The sequence below is a fragment of the Poecilia reticulata genome, chromosome 3 (genome assembly GCF_904066995.2).
Source record: "Poecilia reticulata chromosome 3, P_reticulata-male-v2, whole genome shotgun sequence".
NCBI classification, from domain to species: Eukaryota; Metazoa; Chordata; class Actinopteri; order Cyprinodontiformes; family Poeciliidae; genus Poecilia; species Poecilia reticulata.
In genome coordinates, this window is record NC_088832.1 from 14,743,046 (window position 1) to 14,767,626 (window position 24,581).

A 24,581-nucleotide genomic window follows, 5' to 3' on the forward strand; every position below is an offset into this window, starting at 1 on the left:
GAATAGGTTAAATGTAGAATATTTCTGTGTTTAAACTGGTACTACATAGTTAAATGTTGTTCAGGTAAAGTCATACTGTTTTCTTATGTTTGTTTTACTCTTTAGATTTCGATCAAGTCTTAAATGTCTGATTTTCTTGGTTTGAAATGTCTTTTCTTACCATTCATTATCTCAAAACTTGTTAACTAAACACTGATGCAGAAACAAAAGTGGTTCAACAAAAGAACATCATTAATCTCAGAAGTACACGATCTTCCTTTCTCGACTTAGGAGCTAATGCAGCTGTCTGTCGGTCCGCTCGGTCTTTAAGATTCAGCACAACGGCCCGAACTTGTGGTTCTCCAAACGCAAACGTGACTCAAGTGAAAGAACCTTCTGACTGCCTTCTTTCTTAACCGATTATGTTACCACTCTGGGAATGCCCTCATCTCTCTTCTGCACCTGCAGTACCTCGGCTCAGAGAAGTTTGGCTTCAGGCGTTACTGTGGCAGAATTCAGCCGCTGGAATTGATCCAACTCAGAACCACCATGACCCTCTGACATATGGTTTGCTTCAGGGGATTGTGGAAGGAGCGGACCTTCATTCTTAAAAATAAGAACTCTTTGTAGCCTTGTCCCCTTTTCTTACCCTCTTGCCACAAGCCTGAGCAACATTAGCCTTAATTACCCCTCTTCTAACTTATTTGTCTTTTCTACAGTTACTTCTTTAGAAAAGAAGTAAATGTAAAAGGGTTGTATTTGTGTTTTTACATCTTGACCTCAGCACTCCTAGGTAAATACATGAGGTGATTTGCTACTTGCTACATGAAGCTAGATTAAATCGTTTTTTGGATAATTTACAGATTAGGAAATGGAAGAGAGTTAAAAAATAAAGAAAGGGTGCCCTGTATTTATTTACAAGCAATTTAGTGATATACAATGCGACCAATGTTTTTCTCAGCAAATATATATTTTTATATGGGTTAATGTGAAATTTACACCAGATGTCAGTAAGAGCCCAAGTACAAGTTGTACTTCCAAAACTACACTCATATAAATCAATGAATAAGTGCATCACATAAATTATATGTAATTACACATGAAATAAAAACTGTATTCACTGAAAAATTTCTGGAATTTGTAGAGAAATATATTTAGTTTCTAATTCAGTTTATTTACAAAAGGTAATGTTTCTAGGCACACTACAAAAACTGTCTATGCAATCCTACTGAGAGATTAGTCGAGATTAGTTTAACCACTAATTCGATCTTAGTTATTAAACAATGCAGTGGAGTTGAGTTTATTATTTTAATTGAAAAAAAAACTTTCTATCTAAGCTGATTGCATAGTGTCACCGACTGACATCTGTCACTCCTCCTGCATGTAGAAAGTTTTAAAGCTAGTCTTAAAAGTTGACAGGGTGTCTGCCTCGCAAAGTAAAACTGGGAGCCGGTTCCACAAAAAGGTAGCCTGATAAATAAAAGATTTTCCTCCAACTGTACTTTGCAAACCTCTAAGAACATCAATACACCTGAAGTCTGGGAGCAAAGTGCTCTGTCAGGAACATATGGGGCAATCAGATGTCTGATTGAGCTTGATTACTAAGAGATTTATATACTTTAATGATAATTTTAAATTCTCTTCTGGATTTATCTAGAGAAGGTAAAATTAGGGAACTATGATCTCTTTTTAAACTTTTCGAGAGAACTCTTATGACAGTGCTTTGGATGAGCTGAAAACCTTTTAACTATATTTGTGGAATGATGGTAAGAATTTGCAATAGTCTCGCCTTGAATAACAAAAAAGGGTTCATATGACCGTGGCACTGCACACTTGTCTCTAATTTGTTAAAGATGCAAATCCAGGTGCTACATTCTCTCGTCCCATTCTAATTTCTGTTCTCACTGAACTCCTGCTTTCTTCCGGCTGATGCACTTGGTGTGGATAAACATACTGTCAATTCATGTTCCATGGAGAGGAAAATGGAAAATGACAGTCGGTATCTTGGGAGCCAACACATATCCTGACACTTTTTTTTTTTTTTTTGTGCCCTGACTGGCAAATATGATTATTGTAAGAGCTCTCCTCCTCCCTCAAGTCTAAGGACACTAGATCAGGCTCAAAGAGAATATTAAAGGACGTAAAAATGCTGTCAAAAGTTCTATCCAACCTCCTGGATCTCTCAGAACGAGTCGTTTTGGCAGATGAATCTGTTCCCTTCTGTAAAAGATAGAAGACAAATACGTGCTTTCAGTTGTCACCGATCATCTGAAACCTTTTCTTATTTTATGTGTTTGTGGAACCAGACGTGGTAGATGTCAATGGAACAACATGCATCTCCAGAATGAGTGGTGATGATCCCCTTGCATTTACAGAGGCGCAGTCACATTGTTACATTTCTGTAAATACACTACAGAGTGTGAGGCTGCAAATTGGTGCTGATAGTTGAGTGAAAATGTAAAGTATTAGACAGCAGCATGATCACATTTTCTGTTTTTTTTTTGCCATTATGGATTCAAAAGCAGGATTTTAATTTAGTTTTTTTTAATGACTCAAGCAATTAAGCCAAGCATATTCATTCAGATACAAATGAGCAAGTTTGAGGCAGTCCCGTTGTTATATTTCTCCTTTCTCCCGTTGGCTAGCTCCGGTGACGGATGCCAATATCTACGCTAATAAAACTGTTGAACTGTGGGGCTCTCAACTGTGAACAAACAAGAACACAGGCTGTGTCATTAAATGATACTTCATAAAGAACACAACAAACCAAATGTTTACTTTTAGGCACAGATTTAATGTTTTCATTTGTGTACGTGTGCATATGTTTGTGTATTTGTAGGTAATATTCATTATTTTAGCTACCTGGTGGGGGGAGCTGCCTCTGACTTGGGTGTTGCATGATTTAATGCTCCAGTAGCATTTTCCAGATGGCAGAAGGGAGAAGAAAAAGTGTGTGTGCGTGTGTGTGCGTATGTGTGTGGGCTGGATGACTGGTGTCCTTGATTATGCTCTGGGCTTTCCCTCTGCAGCCGGTAATGAAGATATCACACAGCCACAGTAGGTCTGTGCCAGTAAATTTTTGAAAGGAACAGTTTCCAGGTCTGCACAGTCCTGTACAGTACAGTGAAAAGTACTAATTCATTTACAGTGATGCAGACTGTGAGCATCCACATTTTATGGTGCAGTGACTATATTTGAGCCAAGCCTCAGTTCTCACACCAAAGCTTTTGAGACACGCCACAAACTGCAGTCCTTCTTATGATTTTCAGAGCTGGTGATGGAAGTAGCTGGTATTATTAGAAAGTATGCGATGTGAATAGAAAAAAATTCCCATTTATTCTGGACTGGAGTTTTCCAGGGTAAGTTGTTAAATAAATTTTAACTTCAGATTGGTATTTTGAAAGCTTTAATAAGACTTTTCCCCTCCTAAGTAAGTAAAGTTAATGGCTTCATTAGTCCGTTAAAGCAAGGTCAATTAGGTATTTGCCACTTTACCTTATTATTTCACATGCTTCATCTAGATGACTCTGTGTAGAAATCTTAAAGAGAACCAGCGAATATGAGCATTTACTGTTCTGTCAGTAGCATCCAGCATATCAGATGTTGTCTACATTTTGTTTTACAGGATGTGCCACACATTTGTAAGAACTGATCTAAGTGAGCCACAGATTGTGTGGTTATGATAAAACACTTTTGTTTCATGCTCCATGAACATTCAAGGTTGTATTCCCCAGGGTTTAGTAGCAAAACTGGGACAGTTTATTTCTAATTAACCACAGGGAAATAAAAAATATATATTTTGCAGCCTCAGAAATGATCACTACCTTGTGAAATCAGAAGCTCATTATATTAAAGGAGCTTCTGATTATTTAACAGAAATAATTGGAAGCTCATATTTTATAACATTAAAATATTTTAAAACATTTTAATGTTATAAAAAAATGCACTTTTCTTTTTACATATAACATTAAAACAACAAATGCTAAGTGATAGACTAATGCATGGCAAAGTGGAAGAAATGTGATAGATACTTTTAAGAATTATTTTCAAATAAAAGTCTACATTTATCCCACTGAAAATTTTTTTTCAAACCTAAATGCAGTTTTATTTGGAGCCTGGTCGATTATTCGATATTAATGCAGTAATTTCTGTTTTCACAACAGTATCCTCTTCCCATGATGACTCCTTGAAGAACTTTTTTTTTAGCAGATTGTCATTAAAATATATCGAAGAACAACACAGTGTTTGCATTGCCTAGTTAAATAGTCCACTCCCTCAGCTTGGAATAATTTTCAACAAGAGTCTGAATTGGCAGAGCATTACGCACTTGTTGAACTAAAAGCAATGCTGAAAGGCAGCGAAGAACACTTTTATTAATTGCAATTGCTTTTGATTGCCAATCATGGTTTTTATTGGTTGATTGTATTATTTTATGATTTGATGAGGAGAAAATAAATAAATGCAAAAAACAGTGACAGTAAATAAAAATAAATACAGTTGAAAACGATAAACTATGTACTACTAAATATTGGTAATGAAATATAAATATTAATTAATGTTATGCTGTATTATCAAATAAATGAGAACAATTATTTTTATTATTTGGATGTAATTTTTGGCACATGAGGCCATTTATTTATTTCCGTCATTAAGTTTTTGTTTTCTAGTAAAATAAAGGTTGTTATTTTTAAAGTCCAGACTTAAATCGAATTCAGAGTATTCATAAAGACTTTAAAATTGCTGATCACAGAAGTTCTGACCTGGCTTATGTTGTGTTGCAAAGGAGAATGGGCAAACTTTGTGGATACACGTATCTGATACCTTAAAAGGTTTGCAGGAATAAAGCAGCAAAATGTGTTCCTTTTACATATAGACTCAAGGCAGCTACTAACAAATACACACCATTTTTTTATTTGTAACTAGTTTAACCTAGTATATATCCTTTTTGTTACAGTTCATAATTATGCTCTACTTTGTGTTGGTCTATCACATAAAATCCCAATTAAAGTTGATTGCAATGTGACAAAATGTGAAAAGGTTATGTAGAAATGAAAACTACTGTAAGGTGCTATTTAACCAAAGAGGCTGAATGTTGAATGCTGCATTGCACTTTCAGTTTCTCTGTTCATTTTTCAAGGTCTTTAAGTCTGATACTCATGTGGAATACAACAAATCCTTCAGCTTATTGCAACGACTAAAAACACGAGAAGAAGCAACACACAAGACAGTAAATTAATAAGCAACTACTGCATGTATCTGGTTGTTCGTAATGAAAGTGGCTTCCATTGGAAAAGCACCAGGTATATGGTGAGATGTATGTCCTTGATGGAAAGAAGATAAAAACTTGAACAAAGTGTGAATAGTGCACACTGTATCCAGGAAAAAAAGAATGGTTTATTCTAGTGATTGGTTGGCGATAATTGTTGTCAGTAAATGTTTAACTGTATTTCTTGTCAGATCTAACAGCTATTTTTTAAATACTGATGTGTCCTTGATTTGCAAATGATAAAAGATAACATAATAACTTCAAACTGCATTGTTGTGTTGTGAGATTCTCTGTGGAGTAAGACAGTAATAATCTGTCTTTGACAAATATACTGTCCATGACAGATGTTCAGGTAAAGCTTCCTGATTAAATAATTTAGCAAGCTTGTACAGCTTCATAGGTGTAGGTTGAGTTTGGTGGAGCAGTTCACTCTTGGAATGAATCTTTGTCATTATTATTTTGTATTCCCATCACTAAACTACAGAAATCCACAACTGGCATATTGGAATTAGATTTTATGATTCACCTGCCGAAGAAAACTAATATATATTTAGGGTTTGTGCAAACCGCTGGCCATTGACTTGAACATGTAGAGATCTTACTGACAACCTAAAAGACTAAAACATTTAGTAATTGCAGTATTTTTCACATTTTCAATCTACCTCCTTTGAATTGTTCTGCTGTGTGAGACATTTTTTTTTTCTAGAGTCTGTGATTTACAGAGAGTAGTTTCTTTACTTGTGAGTTCAGTCATTGAGCCTTTTCTTAGCATTATGCTTGACAGGTAAATTGTTGCCACTGCAACTTTCCGTCTCGTCAAAGTCAGAATCACACTAAAAGCAATAAGTCTGGCTTCAAACCTCACCAGTGGAAGTAATGCTATTTTTCTGGTTGATATTGAATATGTGGTTATCATGTGAAAATCCTAAAATTTAGTTTTGAATGATGTTCAAAAGCTTAAGAGCTGTTAATCTAATTTCTAATTTATTACGCTTTATTTAAATAAATGGACAAAAGCATGAAGCCTTTCTTTAACAGTTAAAAGCAGACATGATAAAATTTACAAAATATGTTCTGTCAGTCGTTTTCTTTCCACAATTTCTGTGTGTCCTCAGAATATCTCAGAATATGAGGTGACGTGAGGGCAGAGGGGATGAAAGATTCTTCATTAATTAAAGAAATCCATGCTTTTTCTTCTTCTCTTCTTCTTTTTCTTCTTCTTCTTCTTCTTCTTCTTCGTGTGAGAGGAGGGTGAGAGGAGAGCGGAAGGAGAGCGAATGAGCGAGCGAGTGGGTTTTTTCCTATCTTTGCGTTTTCTTTCGTATCATTGTTTCACTTGGTGTTTATGTTTATAGTTTAGTTGTGTTTTTGTGTTAACTTGTATCACAGTTTGTTCAGGGGCTTTTGTGTTTCGGGGTTTGGGTGTGGCCGTCAGGCGTGCCTGGCTTGGCCGGCGTCTGACGCCATGGTGGTGGTAGGTGGTGGTGTTTTCTCCACGCTGACACGGAAAAACGGAGTCAAGGTGGGCGCCGGTGTTCCGTGCAGCGTGGAGGAAGTGTGTCTGGCGGTGGGGACGTTGATAGGACACGGGGCAATTAAATCAGCAGCCAGGATGAACGGGGCAGTGGTGATATTTGTGGAAAAGGTCGAGCAGGCCCAACGGTTAGTGGAGGTGGGGGTGACTGCTAACGGCCTTTTCCTACAGGTATCACCACTAGCTTTACCTTCAGTTAAGGTAACCCTGTCCAACGTCCCCCCGTTCATCAGTGATGAGTTTCTGGTAAAAGAACTGTCGAGACATGGTAAGGTGGTCTCACCGATAAGAAAAGTACCGTCCGGCTGCAAGTCCCCCCTATTGAAACACGTTGTCTCCCACAGGAGACAGCTATTCATGATTTTAAATAGGAAGGACGAAGAGCTAAATTTAAGTTTCCGGGTAAGGGTGGACGATTTTGATTATATTTTATTTGCTACTTCGTCCAATTTGAAGTGCTTTGGCTGCGGGAAAGAGGGGCACATCGCCAAAATGTGTCCCGACAGAGCAGGGCAAGCGCCACCGGGTCCGGCCCAGCAGCAGCCTGCTGCTGCCGAGCGGGTAGAAGACCCACAGGGCGAAGCAGAGGAGATGCCCGCTCCGACCGCGGGAGAACCTGCTGCCGCGGCGGAGGAACCCGCGGCGACCTCGGCGGGGAAATCCACAGAAGCCGCGGAGAGATCCGCGGCGGCTGCGGAGGAACCCGCTACAGCCGCGGAAGAGCCCGCCGTGGCGGCGGAGGAACCCAGCGCGGCGGCGGAGGAACCCACCACGGAAGGGAAAGCAGAAGAGAGGGCTGAGGTGGTGGTAGGTGGAAGTGTGGGAATGAATGAAAGAGTGGGAGAGAATGAGAGCACGGTGGAGTGTGGTGATGGCAAAAACGGTAACGGTGGTGAGATGAACGGTGGTGGAGAGAGTGAAGTGAGAGAAAGAGAGAGCGTGCAAGGGGAGCAGCAGGTGGAGGTGAGGGAAAGCAAGGAGCAGTCAGAGTTTGACAACCAGGGAGAGAAAAAAGAGGCGAAGGTGGGAGGAAAGAGTAAAGGCGAGAATAGCGAAGGTTTAACTTATGAAATCGACATGGAAAAAATGACAGGGGAAACGGAAGAAACTATGGAAGTGGAAGTTTCAGACCCACAAAAAAGACGGAGTAAAAGGAAAAACGTAGTAATGGCCGAAAAAGCCAGCAAACAGGCCTACAAGTTAACTGTTGAAAGAACGAGGCATCCGACAGCAGTGATGCTGAGAACTATTTCTCAGATAGTAGCGACATGTCAACCACCCAAATAAACAGTAGAGCACCAAAATACCCAGTCGAATTATACAGGAACTTTTTAAGAGACACCAAAGGGTTTAGAGGGATAAAGATAGAGAGCTACTTCCCTGATCTTAAAACCTTTTATTTTTCCGCAAAAAGTCACATCCGCAATAAAGACGCATCCGGTTTCTCTGACAGAGATATATTCCGACTAAAGAAAATCATGACAAAGGTTCGAAAACAAATTTGATGCAATGATGCAGAGCACCATTTTATCATTTTGTATAGTTCTTTTTTACTTTTTCTACCTTGTTTTTAGCCTCTTTTTACCCAACATGGATTCCTTTAAAATAGCATCTTTAAATCTTAATGGGGCAAGGGAGGCTGAAAAGAGAGCGCTGATTTATCAAACGCTCAATCAGAAAAAGATCGATGTAATATATCTACAGGAAACACATAGCGACAAGCAAACAGAAACAGACTGGGTTAGAGAGTGGAGAGGGGAGGTTGTTTTAAGCCACGGCACCTCCCAGAGTGCAGGGGTGGGCTTCCTCTTTGCAAGAGCGTTCACCCCGAACTCCACTGAGATACAGCACATAGTACAAGGGAGGTGTCTTTTAGTAAAGGCACATTTTGACGGTTTTAGTATAGTTTTTATCAATATTTATGCTCCCACCACCAATGCAGAGAAGAAGCGTTTTTATGAGAAAATTGGGGAAGGGCTGGGTGATTGTGGGTCAGGAGATTACGTTTTTATAGGTGGGGATTTTAATTGCACTGAGAATGAATTTTTAGACCGCAATCACGCAGAGCCGCATCCAGCAGCCCAACGTGCGCTGAGGCGGCTGTCTCATCCAATGGCCTGGTGGACGTTTGGAGAAGGATGCACGCAGGTGCCAGGCAGTACACATGGTCCCACCTTAGCGAAGGTAAAATCTCTTTAGCCCGGCTCGACCGTTTTATTGTTTAAGCACAATTTTAATGTGTTTAGAACATGCCAGATTTTACCAGTAGCTTTTACAGATCACTCTTTGCTTTTAGGTAGTGTTTTTATCCAAAACATTGTACCCAGAAGCGCCTACTGGCACTTTAACGCGGCATTGACACACGACCGGAGTTTTAAGGAGGTTTTAGCGTTTTTTTGGTGCGGTTTTAGACAAAGGAAATCTGATTTTACTAGTCTTAAACAGTGGTGGACCATGGGAAGTACAGATCAAGCTACTAAGCCAACAGCATACTCTCAACGTTACACGCGACATTACCGGATCTATCAGAGATCTGGAGATAAACATAGTGGAGTTAGAACAACTTTGTGTATCCACAGGAAATCGAGAGCATATTGAAGCTCTCAAAGCCAAAAGCTAACCTTAGCAAACCTGCTGGAGAGCAAAGTCCAGGGCGCACTGGTCAGGTCCCGGATCCAAAACATCACGGAGATGGATGCTCCCTCTAGCTTCTTTTTTAGCTTGGAGAGGAAACACGGGCAGAGGAAGCAAATCCACTCATTGCTATCGGACGCAGGGCAACAGCTGAGCGAGCCGGGTGAGATAAGGAGGAGGGCGGTGGGTTTCTATCAGTCGCTGTACAAAGCGAGTATAGGGAAGACGAGAAACTGTTTGGGGAGTTCGGGACGAACTACCCCAGGTCTCTGAGGAGATCAACTCCGAAATGGAGCGTCCCTAGGACTCCAGGAACTCCACGCGGCCCTCCTCGGAATGCAGGGCCAGAGGTCTCCGGGCGTTGATGGGCTCACGGTGGAGTTTTTCAAAGCCTACTGGGACCTTCTGGCCCGGACCTCCTCGAGGTCTACAATGAAGCCTCACCACCGGCTCGCTCCCTTTGTCCTGCCGCAGGGCAGTCATTGCCCTGCTGCCAAAGAAGGGAAACCTGCAGGACATTAGGAACTGGCGCCCTGTGTCCCTCCTCTGCACCGACTATAAGATCCTCTCCAAGGCCCTAGCCGCGAGGCTGGGGAAGCTATGGAGCAAGTCATCCACCGGGACCAGACCTATTGCGTCCCCGGCAGGTCCATGGTAGATAACATCTACCTGATTCGGGACGTTTTGGAAGTCTCTGGTTCATTGGGTGTAGAAACAGGCTTGGTCTCATTAGATCAAGAAAAGGCATTTGACCGCGTTGAACACGGCTTCCTCTGGAAACCATGAGGGGGTTCGGGTTCAGCGAGGTCTTATTGCCAAGATCCAGGTACTGTACAGTAACATTGAGAGTATGTTGAAGATCAACGGTAACCTGTGTGCTCCTTTTAGGGTGTGTAGAGGCGTTCGACAGGGCTGCGCCCTCTCCGGGATGCTCTACACCCTCTCCCTGGAACCCCTCCTCCGGAAATACGTTCGTGTGTGCATGGTTTGTTTTTACCTGGTTTTACTAGCAATGTTGTTTATCCGCTTACGCTGACGATGTTGTCATTTTTATAAGAGACCAGCAAGACATCAAGGTTTTAACTGCAATCACAAAAGACTTTTCCACACTGTCCGCGGCGAGAGTAAACTGGGGGAAAAGCGAGGCCTTGGCCGTCGGCCAGTGGTCCGCTGGACTCCCGCTTCTCCCCAAGGCCTCACATGGAAGAGAGATGGTTTTAATACCTTGGTGTCTTTTTAGGGAATAAGGACATTGTAAAGAGAAACTGGGAACCACGAACAAAAATCAAGGAGAAATTAGCCAAGTGGAAGTGGCTACACTCCCAAATGTCATACAGAGGTAGAGTTTTGATTTTAAACAATCTGGTAGCACACAGCTGTGGCACAAGTTGTGCGTGTTAGACCCACCAGCAGATTTGCTGGTAAACATACAAAGAGAAATGGTAAACTTTTTTTGGAGCGGTCGACACTGGGTGCCACAGTCTGTGTTGTTTTTAACCAGAGAGGAGGGGGCCAGGGCCTAGTCCACCTGGCCAGTAGAACCGCAACATCCCGTCTTTTATTCATACAAAAGTACCTGACGGGATCCCCTGTGTGGAAAGACGTGGCCAGCTGTATCCTCAGACGCGTTAATTGTCTGGGGCTGGATGCTGCTCTGTTTCTAACCGATTTTAGTTGTTTAAAGCTAAAGGGGTTACCTCAATTTATCAGGGTGTTTTTAAGTCCTGCGCTCTTTTTAAATGGAAAAGAGCACAAACGCATGACTCTCTGCATTGGATTTTAGCAGAACCTATGGTGAACGGAGCCAGATTGGACGTACAAGACAACAGTGTACCGGGACTGAACGAGGCGCTGACCAGATCTGGAGCCGTGACGTTGCAGCAGGTGGTACGGGTGGCCGGACCGGACCTCGCGAACATCGAGGAGGTTGGCTCACTGCTCGGGGTCCGGTCCGCCAGACTGGTGCGGCGCTTCTTGGAGCGGGTCGAGGCACGATTAACACCTGAAGAGAAGCGGCTCCTACAGCTGCACGAAAAAGGAGAACGCCTGCCTGACCGGAACGACCCGTTCCCAGAGGTAACCATGGAGGCCGACCTCGGGAGGACAGCGGCCCCTGTTGGAGGTAGCGGATCTGAGCCTGTGTGCGGCAGGCTCCAAGAGCATATACAGATCCTGCGTGAAAGCATTAAATAAAAGGACACTCAACAAAAGACCGACCGACATATGGAGTGACAAACTGAAAGGACGAAAACCACAATGGAGAACATTATACAAGCCGCCGATCAAAAAAGGACCGGCGACCTCCAATGGAGGATTCTCCATGGAGCGATTGCTACGAACGCGTTTTTATCGGTTATTAACTCTGAGGTTTTAACGAGTGTCCTTTCTGCAAACTGTCAGAGAGTGTTTTCACGTTTTTATAGAGTGTACACGTTTAACCAGTTTTTTTAGTGTTTTAATGAGAGTTTTTAGCCTGTTTAATATGGTTTTTACAAACTCTGTTTTTATCTATGGTGTGCATTATAACCGAGCCACCAGTTTTAAATCCCGCATTTTAAATTATTTAATCGCCGAAGCCAAAATGGCTATATACATAACTCGAAGAGACAGAATGCAGGCAGGACCTCAGAGTGATGTTGTGGCTCTGTGGAAGGGTAACATAAAAGCAAGGATTAGATTAGAGTTTTACTTCCACAGAGCCACCGGGGATTTTAATGGTTTTGTACAATTGTGGGGTTTTAACGGTGTGCTGTGTAACATTGATGACAAAAGAGAACTAAATTTTAACAAGATGCTAATATAACTATATATTTATTTATTTATGTATCTGTTTTTATTTAGTTTGTGTTCTTTTGTCGTAAAACAAATGTGAAAAGAAGAATGCACCCTGTTTTGTTGTGAAATTATTGTCAAATAAATGTGTTGTTAAAAATCAAAAAAAAAATCTTCTTCTTCTTCTTCTTCTTCTTCTTCTTCTTCTTCTTCTTTTTTACTTTTGGTGCCTTTACTGTCAGCTGTTGCACATCCTCTAATGTTGTACTGTCCAAGTGTACCACTAAAAATATTGTACAGAAAAAGTCTTATTATTTCTAGTCATGTTAGCTCTATGTTAAGGCCATAATTTCTAAAAAAAAAACAGAACATTCCCAATTGGCAGAGTCATACAGAATGTGAAGTATAGTGCAAATTAATCTGCACATACATGATTATTTTTGTGCACAGAGTAATTGGTTTATTTGGGCATCATCTCGTCCCTACTCACTGCAGTAAGAGCCAGAGGCTAGCTCAGGGGCTGGGGGCTGTCTGGAGTCAGAACAAATCAAAGCACCTGTCTCATAGCCAGGGTTACACATAAACCCTGTGTCATTCAAAGCGATGAGGCTAATAACACAGTCAGGTAACACAGGCTCACTTCATCGTGTGTCAGTCTGAACAGTGTGGCTGCTCGACCCAAACACTAAAGAGGTACTTCCCCTGCTGAGGAGAAAAAGAACCGTGAGCCTTGACTGACAGGGTTAATCATAAGTTACAAATGTATCAGCAGCTTTGGGACAAAAACTTGGCTGGGGAATATTATTGCATTTTCCAAGACTTGTTTAATTATTCATTGCTCTTTGGCACAAATAAAGTAATCAGCTAAGGAGCAAAAAAAGAAAAAAGAAAAACACACCCATGGTGTCAAACTTTCCTCATAACACACACCTGTACTTCAGGATTTACTGAAGTACAGATTAGGTCTAATCAGATATTGTATGATTAGATCACCCCAGTCTGTGACAATGAAGTGAAGAGTTAAGTTTAATTTACTGTCTTTTCCTGTTGGTTTAGTTTTTGCACAATGATGAAACGAAACAACTTTAGTTGTTTTAGCTTAGAACCTCAGTACAAAATGATATTGTTTTTTTCTTACAAAGTCAGATTGTTTTTAAGGAAATTCAGTCAACTTGATTATTTGAAAATATGCTACAGGATGCTCTTGGACATCTATTAGGAAAGTACAGCTGGACATCAGAAGAATTTTTAGTTAACATGACATGGTTGTGCTAAAAGAAAAATCCTCGCAAAGCATATTATCTGGACAGATAAAAATGAAAGTGATTCCAAATATAGCAGCTGGCTGGACTTGTACTTATTCACTAATGGACACAGAGCACCACTTAGAGCACGGCCCTCCGTCAGTGTGGATGAGCAAGCTGGACCTTTGTAAAGTTGAAAATGGACTGAACAGCTTCCAAACTTGCTGCCGCTCGCTGCCGCTGCCGAATACGTCTGTACAAGTGCTGATTCAGAAACAGCTTTGCTGTCCGCGGGGTCACAGCTTTCTTCCCCTGATTTAAATAAATGATTTACTGTATGTGAAGACCAAGTCTTTGAGCTGGGTTTAAAAACTGCTAAGACTCAAGTATTTATGTCACTACCTCAGTTAAATGAGAAGTTTAATTTGACAAAGCTACGCGACTTCATTAGAACTAATCAGAAATGATGCTATGAAGGAATCATGGAAGATGCCTTCATGTCATCCTCCATGATTGCCATGGAGGATGACGTTCCTGGCATCACGATTCCAATAGACCCGGAGATTTGTTTATTGGGGAACTTTACAAACTCCAATCTAAAGACAAATTATGATAAGAAACTTACAGAAATTTCTTAGCAAGTTTCTTAGCGATTGCCATTTCTTGGCAATCGCTAAGAAATGTGTTGCAACAAAATGGAAATCAGATGCCCCCCCTCCAATTAAAATGTGACTTTGTGAGATCAATAGCTGTGTGATCCTAGAAAAGAATAACCTATTGGATGCAAAATAGGATTAAGACTTTGGTAACACTTTATTTGAAGGGGTGTGCATAAGACTGACATAACACTGTCAAAAACATGACATAACACCTGTCATGATTTTGTAAATAATGACAATTTAAGCAAAGTTGGCATTTTTAATGGACTTTTAATGCAACTTTTAGAGCAACTTTGCATTAAAAGTGCCATTATTTACCGAATGACACTTCATGACAACTGTCATAAACATTTATAAAGACTTCTTCATGTTCATGACAGATGTTATGTCATGTTTTTGACAGTGTCATGTCAGTCTTATGCACACCCCTTCAAATAAAGTGTTACCAAGACTTTTTATAAAATATGGCAAACATTTTTAAGGTATATGCAAAACCCACCTGCACATTGGATTGACTGATCTTCTGTAATTGAACTGGACTTGACAAGATCTATGAGAGATACTGATGCCATCTGTCTCCCACCTTATCTCTGATTCATATACATTTTTATTTAATCCTTATGGATTACCCCCCTCTCCTACCATACCCTCCCCCATCCAGTCCTTTTTGTCTTTTTGTTGTTGTGTTATATTATTTATTGTAAATGTATTTTACTTTAGGTATGTAAGAATTAAGAATGATATTAAGAACTAACATTTTTTTGCATGACATCTTTAGCGTACTTATTTTAATTATGAATTAATTATAAAAAAGGACATCAAGATGTAAACTGAGAACAGAAAACCTCATTCTGGTCAAGTGGACATGATAAAATTGTTTCAGACTATCAGTGTTTCACAGGAAACAGATCTGACGTCAGGCAACCCTCCTGTGAGTCTCCTTCCCTTATTTTATTTATTTTTTCCTTTAAGAGGACGATGATACTTCAGAGTCGACTTACACACATGCATCTGTGAATGTGTGAAATAACACAGCTCCTTCTTTCACTTTTTTATGCACATGTCCTGCACAGTTACAAGTCAGCTTTTTGACCTCAGGGAAAAAATAAACCTGTTACCTTAAAACTCAGGCTGCTTATTACTTCAAAACAACTTAAAAAAAAAAAAAAAGCAAATGCAAAACCTTGGAATTGCAAATAGCCAATATTCTCCAAGATGCATTTTTATTTGTTGTTATCATAAGTGGAAATGAAGCTATAGAGAAGCAGACAGCTTGAGACAGCCTGAGAGTTGAGTCCTGTCCATCATCTAACGTGTCACCATTTAGCTGCAGCACCACAGCCTCTGTCCCTGCTCTGCCAGCTCTGAGCAACAATAGTAACTAATTGCTATAGTCCTTACCTTTCTGATCAACACAAGGCATTCTCTCTTGTTTCCAATGATACAACAAGAATTTAAATGAGCCAATTAGTGAGTGTATTTCCCCCGGTGTGTCAAGTTCACCAAGTGTTTGATTGCGATTCTGCAGCGCAGCAGTACAGCAAAAAAAGTTGAGCTGCCTTGTGGGCCACCGGGACCAATAACGATGTGCATCACGCTGTGAATTCATTTATAGTTGTGTTGTTCAGGGTATTTATTGTAACACATTGTTGGTTCTTCACAAATGTATTGCTCTTGTAGTTTTTGTTTTGTTTTGTTTGTTACAAATAAAAAGCATTTATTCTAGTGTATACCAAAAATCTGCCAGTTGCTTAAAAGCCCAAACACTTTGAGGTAAATTAATGACTTACTTTTCTGTCTTATGAGTAAGAGTGAGTTTCTGTCTTTGGTTTTTTCTTCTTTTTTTGGTCTTTTACAAATAAAAAGTTGAGTATTTTATTTTATCATTGCCTTTAAAAAGTGCTATGATCTGAATTTGCATACACATCCCCCTGCCTGCAACATGAGATCATGAAGACAGAGTGAAAAATGTTCACTTCATCTTAATAGTTGTTTATTCTTAACCATTTTTCTTATGCTGTCTTTCCTTTTCACTGTCAGTTGTTGCAAGGAAAGTCCATCCCTAAACTGGGATCACTGGACCAGATTGAAACAGGAAGTGGAGATTCAGAAGGACATTACAGCGGTGACTGTGATGATGAGGATGGATGTGCCGGGTCGGGGGGCGGCGAGGTTAACAGAGAAGTCTCCAAAAGTAAGTAACTATTATGTGATATTGGTAATAAATCTCTAGTTGATGTGTTTGTCTCAAGGCAAATACATGTAGTCTGAACAAATTAGCAGACACATCTCAAACTTATATTAGTAATATCAATGAGCTTACAAAGCACAACGTATCAATATATATATATATATATATATATATATATATATATATATATATATATATATATATATATATATATATATATATAATTATTATTGCTGGTTATTAAATGTTACCTTCATTTCAATTGGCAAGATTTTACAAAGTTTTTCTCTTTATCAGTGAAGAAAGCTAAAGATGCAGTTACATATTTTTTTAAATAAGACTGGCTCCAGTCTCGTTTTATGACAGCTGTAATAATAGTCATTAAAGATAATAGTTGCTATGGGGACATTATTGCAATCAAGGCCTGTAACTCGAAAAATTATTGCTCCTCAGCGGTTCAGCAACCTTCAATGAATCACAGCAGCAGAGCTCTCCTCTCCATTTTGTTACCTTTTGCACTTTTCTTTTAGCACTTATAGATTTTCCCTCTTCTCGCTCCTCTGCTCTCCATCAGACATGCTAACAACCTGATTAATTACCTTTCTCACTTTGCCTATGGCGACTCAAAGGAAGCCGGGGTCATCCAAACTCACCATTCTACCCATGAAAATGTTTCCTCTGCTGCTTGTCGGCCTCACTCTAGGCTTCAGCCGCTTAAGTTCAGGAAAGCTGCTTAACGATCACTCATCTGAAGCTGTCGGGAGGCTCTGACATTTATCACCCATTACAGCTGAGCCGCCCTTTCCTTGTCACAGGCCAGATCAGGCTGCCTCCTATATTTATAACCCGCTGTCTGCTGTGACCTCTGTTGAACATCGGTCCCCTGGTGCCTGACCCTCAAAACAACAGGGAGGGACTTCTTCTCAGTCCCTGCAGGGTTTAGTGGCAGCTACTGTACCGAAACAGACATTTATTTATTTATTTTTTGTTTTATTATCAGTATTTAGCTGTTGGACAAAGTCAGTTTTATTGTTCATGATTTGAATAGTTTTCATCTTCTTTTTTACAGCGTCTTTTATGCGACGTCGTATGCATTTTTAAAGCCATGTTTCCATCTGGGTTTTTTATGCTCATTTAAAAATTGTGTCACATCAGAAATAGTTGATGGAAACGGCAAAATGCAAAATAACTTTTTCAAGTCTGCAGAAGAGCCTTCCGAGAAAGAGTTAATGTGCGAAAAGGCACATGGACACACATTTGCCAAATGAGTTCTGACATAGCAAACTTTTCCATCCACTGGTGGGTCTGTACATTTCTAGAGGCACACATTTCCAAGTCCAAACCTTCAGAATGGAGGGGAGGACTCTCTCTATTTTTCTGAGATGTGCTTCTTGTTCATTGCAGCTGTGCGTAGCTTAAAAAATTATGCTGGTTAATCTGATCAATGTTTTATACAGCCTAAAATGTTGTGATATTCAAAATGTACTTTTAATCTTATAAATCAGCCTAATTTACAAAATATGACTCTATGAACCAGCAAAACTTAATTAAGTTTCAAATACTAGGAGTCAACTGTGTTGCCTGTTTTTGCACATTATTTCATGCATTGAAATATTTAATTTTGCTTGCTGTCAGTGACACCACTTTGGATTTTTATAAAGTTACCAAAGCTTCCTTTGGAAACACAGTTGCTTAATTGGCTACCTTGAGGTTAAAACACTGTGGTGAAAATACAGCTTTAATGACTGCTGTTAGTATTTTTCAGTGAACGTGCAGTAACTTCAAAACAGAACACCTCAGAGACAAAAACCCAGAATCCAGAATAAGAGGCAGACACAAGAAAAACTATGCATTTTGCATCAAAGCCACTGTATTAATAACATTTTAGCCAAAAAAAAGAGAAAAAAAATTAACTGAAAATAGTCCTGTGAAAATAGATGATCAAACAGTTAACTATGATTAATTAAATAACAATGACAGTCTGAGAGATGAGACGTGTAAAAGAAATATTCTGTGGTGGTTTCCAAACAGGTTTGAACAACTTTTATAAAGTGAAGGATATGTTTTATGCAGGACATATAAAATGCATCACAAGCTTAAAAGTCAGTCAAAGCAGATTACCTGCAGTGATAGTGCTATTTTGCTATTTCATGATCAGATTCAAAGCCTAAAGACCATGTATAATTTAATTGAATTTCTTTGTCTGCTATAATTCATAATCTCTCTCTCATTTGTGTCTTTGATATTTATCTGCAGAACATGCAGATGATAGATCAGTGTGATAAAGAATTTAAATGACATGAGCTCAATACTGACAATGTGAGCCTGATTTAAAGGATTATCCTTATTAAGCAGAGTTATTGTTGCACAGAATCGTTACATATGCATGTGATCGATGCAACAAAATGAGCTGTGTGCGCTTCTGAGATTTTCCTTGGATATTAAATATTTACTTATTGAAGCAATACAGCTTCTATAGTATTGTTTTTCATTCTCAGCATTTCAGTCCAAATTGGGGTGTTTTTTTCTTTTTTCTTCAGTAAATGGTAACTGAAACAATTAATTATTTTTCAAGAAATTCAGAGAAACACTTGAAAGCACAGAGAGAAACCAGAAGATTGATTCACATCATCAGGCTCATTACGGTGGTGCACAAACTCCTCACAGCTCAGTGGGACACATTGACACGGAAAACACCAAATCCAAAGGGAAAATCAATTCAGCATGAATTAAGGTTCACCGCAAAAGAAGGCTTGTTCTTATGCATCAGTGAACTCTGGAAAAAGGGTTCTAAGTACAAATGATGAGACAATTAATAGCTATTTTACATTATATTTAATGCTAATTAAACAGTTAAACAACTTGGTAAATTAGTAAAACAAAATACCACAATCATATGTTAATATATAGATGTCCAGTTTTAGTTCTTAATTGCTACATAAGAACACAGTGTCACTTATGGCTCAAAGTAGCTGTACCTTTATTAACATTGAATGACATTTTGGTTAGGTGAGGCAAATTTATGTCTTCACTCTAAATTTTGAAGTCTCATTTGTGGTAATTCCACAAAAAGCTTTTGAGACAATTAAGCCAGAAGTGCAAATGTAAAACTAATGAATGTAATTAAAAGAGTTGGGACATCCAAACTTATTTTCCTCTGAAATAATGTGACAGCGAATAAATGGTTGACCACACTTGCTTTATGACTCTAATTGCATTTTGCCCCAAACTCAAACTTGCTTGAAACTAAAGCAGTCCAGTTAAGTTGCTGCTTGTGTAAATACAGCTAGCTATTATCTCTTCTCAACAAAAATACTGTCAGCTCATTTGACTTTAATTTGTAAATGATACATGTGTTCATTTATTTAAATGTTCAATGACTTAAAGATATCTGAGCCTCAGAACAAAATCTAATTATTCTTGCAGGAATTGAAAAGCAAAACCATTAAAATCAAACTATTAGTAATAGGTAATATATTGTGTGGTACATACAAACAAAGCCTTTTGTAGATTTAGATAATCAAGAATGCTCAGAATCGTGTTTTTTTTTCTTCTGAATTGATGATATCCGTCTGTGACATTTACCACTTGCCACAAAATTTCTGTTGTTTCACCCATTGTCTGCTGTTCGATAGCTACAGGAAGGGTTTGTTGTCATGCGTAATGAGGTTGAGTGGCACTGTATACCCTGCTGCTAAGGCTGCTGCTTTTGGTCTTATTTACGTTTCTCTTTCACATCGTCCTACCCTGAGGGAAAACTTATGCAATGCTATGGAGGAGTTGAAAAGTGGCCTTATAAAATGGGTTAAAACAAAAGTGTAAAACTGTTATATCACTTAATGAATCAAATTGTTTAATTTCTTTCCAAAACCATTTGTGCTAATGAATAAATGGATAAGTTGGCTTGTTGCCAGTGCACATTTTAAAAGCCAGGACTTTTAATGACGTTATGTGGATTATTATAAATGGCACACCTGTCCATAACATGTGCACCTTCACTGCTGAACTGAAGGTGCACAGTTAACCCAAAATTACTCTACATAACTTTGGAGTAAGAGAAATGCTAATAGGGTTGCGGTACGGGCATACGAAAGTTTAATATTAGCGTGGGTCAAACCACTTCCAGCTGGAAGTAGAAAGGTTAGGAATTACTTCTTTGTCTACAATATTTGTCTGACTTTTTGCAACATAACAGTACTGCAGGCAATGAAACATGTTCCAATCATTATTCTTACAGCTCAGGGTTGAAACGCTTTACTTGACTTCTCTGAACGTACCCAATGCTCCTTGTTATGGTTACTGGTCAGCTTAGCCTTTGTCTTGTTTGATTGAAAACCTTTTCCAGGAAGGGTTTTTTTGTTGTTTGTGGTTAAGTGCAAATTGTTCTTGATCTTCAAGGCACAAATTTTGCAGTGTTCTCCTCTTTCTCACTCCATGTTGAATCTAAGCTCACTTCACTGCGTTGCTCTTGAACATCCTAATACATTTTCTTTCATTTAAGGTGGACAATTTAATTCAGATGTTTGAAAGGTAGACACAATTGGGTGTTGAAAATATATTTTAAAAATGATCTCAGCAAACAGGCTGATTTTTAATGAAAAAATTAGGGAACATTGAGCTTTAAGAATAATCTTCCCAAAGTCCTAACTACAATACTGTTAAAAGATGTCAAGAATATGCTTAAGCATATCTTGCTTTTGAAAACCTGTTTGAAATAAATGAAAAAATCAAATCAAATCAAGTACCAGGTCCATGCCCCCCTCCCCCCCCCCCAAAAAAAAAAAAACACATTTAAAATTCTGCCTAAAAGTGCATAGAGAGACCTTTCTTGTAACAATACATTTGAGAAACTTTCCTTAAATCAAGTCAATATAATTTGCAAACCTGTTTCAACACTTTGGTCTAATCCTTTTTGTACAAAAGGTTGTTGATGAAAAGTGTATGGTGAAGCAAGCACTCACTCTCCCATTCTTTTTAGCCACTTTGCAGATAAAAAGGGGATAACAAAAGGTCTTTGCAACACAGTTTCCAATTACTTGTTGATTCAACATGTTCTAGAAAACACAAAAAAATCAAGATCTTTCTCAATTTCCTCTTATCCAAGTGGATTCTTAGATTTCTTTTACTTGTCAGCAGTGCCCATAGTGGTAAACATCTAAGAGGTTTTTCATGCTCCAACCCTGCCTGGCCAGCAGCCTGATGACTTTTATCAGGCCAGGCATCATTTAGCTGCAGACACTGTGACTGCTCGCACCATGAGTACCGCATGACCAAAAGACGTCTGACAGACATAGTGGCAGCAGGAGAGACAGAAATCGATTTCTTGCAGGTAAGCACAATGAGAGCGAGAGGATAGGCTCCTTTATCACAACTCTTATTAACTAAAGCTATTTTGTTGAAATGCTCTCTAATCTATTACTATAGAAAATGAGAGATGAATGCAACTATTCCTTAGGAGACTCTGGCTCTAATTTTAAATTATAATTACCATAGCCAGACTAAATAACCAAATCCAGTTTTTTTTTTTTTTACAATTTTATGCTGTGTTTGATCCACCTCTAAATAAGACATCTAAGACATGGGCGATGACATCATGGCCGCTTTGTTGGGAATATACAGTAATAGGGCTATCATTGAAAGCTGTTAAGAGTTTTCCTACCAGGCCCTACAGCACTCTGCTGTGCCCATTAGACAGATCTTTATCTTCATTACTGTGTGAGATCAAATTAGCTTACCTGCTGTGACTCTTGCCCTCCTCTGCACCAGAAATAATAGGATCAAAGTCATTTACTGTACTGCAGTGTCTCGTAAGCTTTTGGTCAATGAGTTTTACTGTGTGAAGTCCTCAGTGATGTTATTACTAAATACGTTAACCTGCTGGACCATTTAATATTGGAGGATATCATGTCATATAGACTGTAGTGAATTATTTATTTTAAAATTATATTCTGTTGGGTGTTTACAGTTGAAGTTCACACAGTAATTTTCACACAGATTTTGTTCTTTGCTTGGAGATAATTGAGGCATACTCTGAAATGTCTGTGTCATAAATGGGCAACTTGGTTTATTGAGTGGCTATGACTTTTGAGACTCAGACCTGCATTAATAAACTCTGACAAAAGTATAATAAAGCTGCAAAGGGTGGAGAGTGACCATCTGGAAGTTCATCGCCAGACAATCATGGTCAGGAACAGTGGGAACCAGTCTCCATTATAACAGCAAATGGAGTTTGAAATCATCCACACGTACTGGTTTAGGAATCTAAGCTCTGCAGCATTAAAGCTGAACAGCACAAATTAACTGTTGAGTAACGGCAGACTCCAAGACTGTCAAACACAAGGGACGCCACAAGTGATCGTGACTGATCTTGACAAGGGAACAGCTCCATCCTACTACTGCGCAACACAGAAATTCCTGTCAGACATCACAGTCTTGAAGCTGAAGAGACATGTGTGTCAATATACGAGTAAAATGCAGCAGGGGATTGAAAACAACACCAGAGGCCCAAAGCACCAGCTGCTGAAGACAGAGCTGTCATTGGAACAGATGAACCTGAACACCGACTGGATTAGATTGACTTGGAAGAAGCAATCGGATAATACAGCACTGCAGTGTGGAAATACTTAATAACAAGCAAAAACTCTCCAGCAAAGTTATAATTTACAACTTTGCTGGAAGTAAATGAATAACAACTGTCACTACACATAAAAACAGTAAAAAAAAAACAAACTTCAAACTTGTTCCGAATGCAAATATAAAATGTGCATGCACACCCCTCCTTGTGCATCTTAATTAATATTGGTAAACTAGTTGAGTTTATATTGCAGCACCTCAGATTGAATAAGTCTTTTAGGTAAAAGACAAAAATATTTCTGTAGAGGAAAAACAGTTCAGAGAATCTCATTCACCTTTGTTAGGTTTACCAGGATTATTGAGCATGTGTCAGGAAATACTGGTCGTCATTATGTAACTGCCTGGACACATACCAACTTTTCATGCACCTGGATAAATAATAATATGCTAATGTTAAGTTAGCTTTTTTTTAAGAATGGTGTGCACTTTCTGGAAAATATTTTAAAATACTAAACAGGAAAATGTTGGAAGTATCACTATTTTTACTAAAGAAAACGATATAGAGAGGTTAGCAGTCGTGACATTAATCTGATGGTAGTTAATGCTATTCATAATTTTCAGTAATACCATGCTTACACATTCTTTAGTAACCAATATTACACACATCCGGAAAGATAAATCATGTTGTCATTATGTTATTTAGCCATAGTACTCAGCTGCACTATAAAACTTATGACAGTGACACACTATTGTTTGAATTGTCTTGATGGTGACTTTTGCATCCGTGCACAATGTAGTTTAACCAGAACCTTAAGAAAGCAAATTGTTGCTCTATGTCAAAAACAAATGTTCTTTTCCATTTCACCATTAAGATAAGATTACCTGAAACCATACCCTCTATTTGGGGACGATTGACCTGGTTGACTGGAGAACTGAAATGCCAGTGGAGAACAACTCGTAGTAGGAATGTGGTGGATACCTGACTGGAAGATGAAATTGCTGTAGAAACCATAAAGTTCCAAACAAGAAAAATAAATGGAACATTGTGCAATTTTTATTTTCAGCCACTATTATATGAGCAATTTATAAGTATTTAAAATAAATATGATCATTTTAAAGACAAATCTTTACATTTTACTGACAGTTCTATGTTCATGTTCATCACACTTCACTGAAACTGATGACAATTAAGGTGAACGTCAAGGACACTGTATGACACACAATGCATTCATGAGCGCATTAGTGAAATGGCTCCTGTCATCGTCTGACAGATGAGGTGGCTGCCGGAGATCACTAGAGAAAGACACCATCTGCCATTAGGGAGGCTTATTCAGCAAATGATGTGATCAGAGGTGTGTATTCTTAATTCAGCACTTTTGAAGAGTTGGTATCGTTCATGCACAGTATTTTAATTTGCAAGTATAGGTAAAAGGGTGAATGACATTTTTCCATTTAGAGACCCACGATTTATCATGTTGGTCATTAAATAGTGCGGTGGTGGGCCGTGCTACCACTTTGGAGAATAACTCTAGAATATTACTGTGAGCCAGGACCAGCTCTGAGTTGCATGTTCTTGTGTAACTTGGAAGCTTTTAAAGCCATGCAGATCATGTATGTGTGTATATATAATATATATATATATATGTTATTCTACAGACTATTGTCTGTCGGTAGAAATATACCAAATATATAATTCTGATTCATTATAGATATTGCAGCCCCTTCATTC

The 24,581-nt window shown here is 38.9% G+C and overlaps 1 protein-coding gene across 1 annotated transcript in view; it reads left to right on the forward strand.

The window, feature by feature from the left end:
- The window catches only part of gpc5a (glypican 5a), a 129,496-nt gene that overhangs the window by 73,416 nt on the left and 31,499 nt on the right, over positions 1 to 24,581 (forward strand). Inside the window, exon 8 of the mRNA XM_008404364.3 lies at positions 16,129 to 16,282. Coding sequence (XP_008402586.1) covers positions 16,129 to 16,282 — 154 coding nt within the window. The remainder of the gene's footprint in view (positions 1 to 16,128; positions 16,283 to 24,581) is intronic.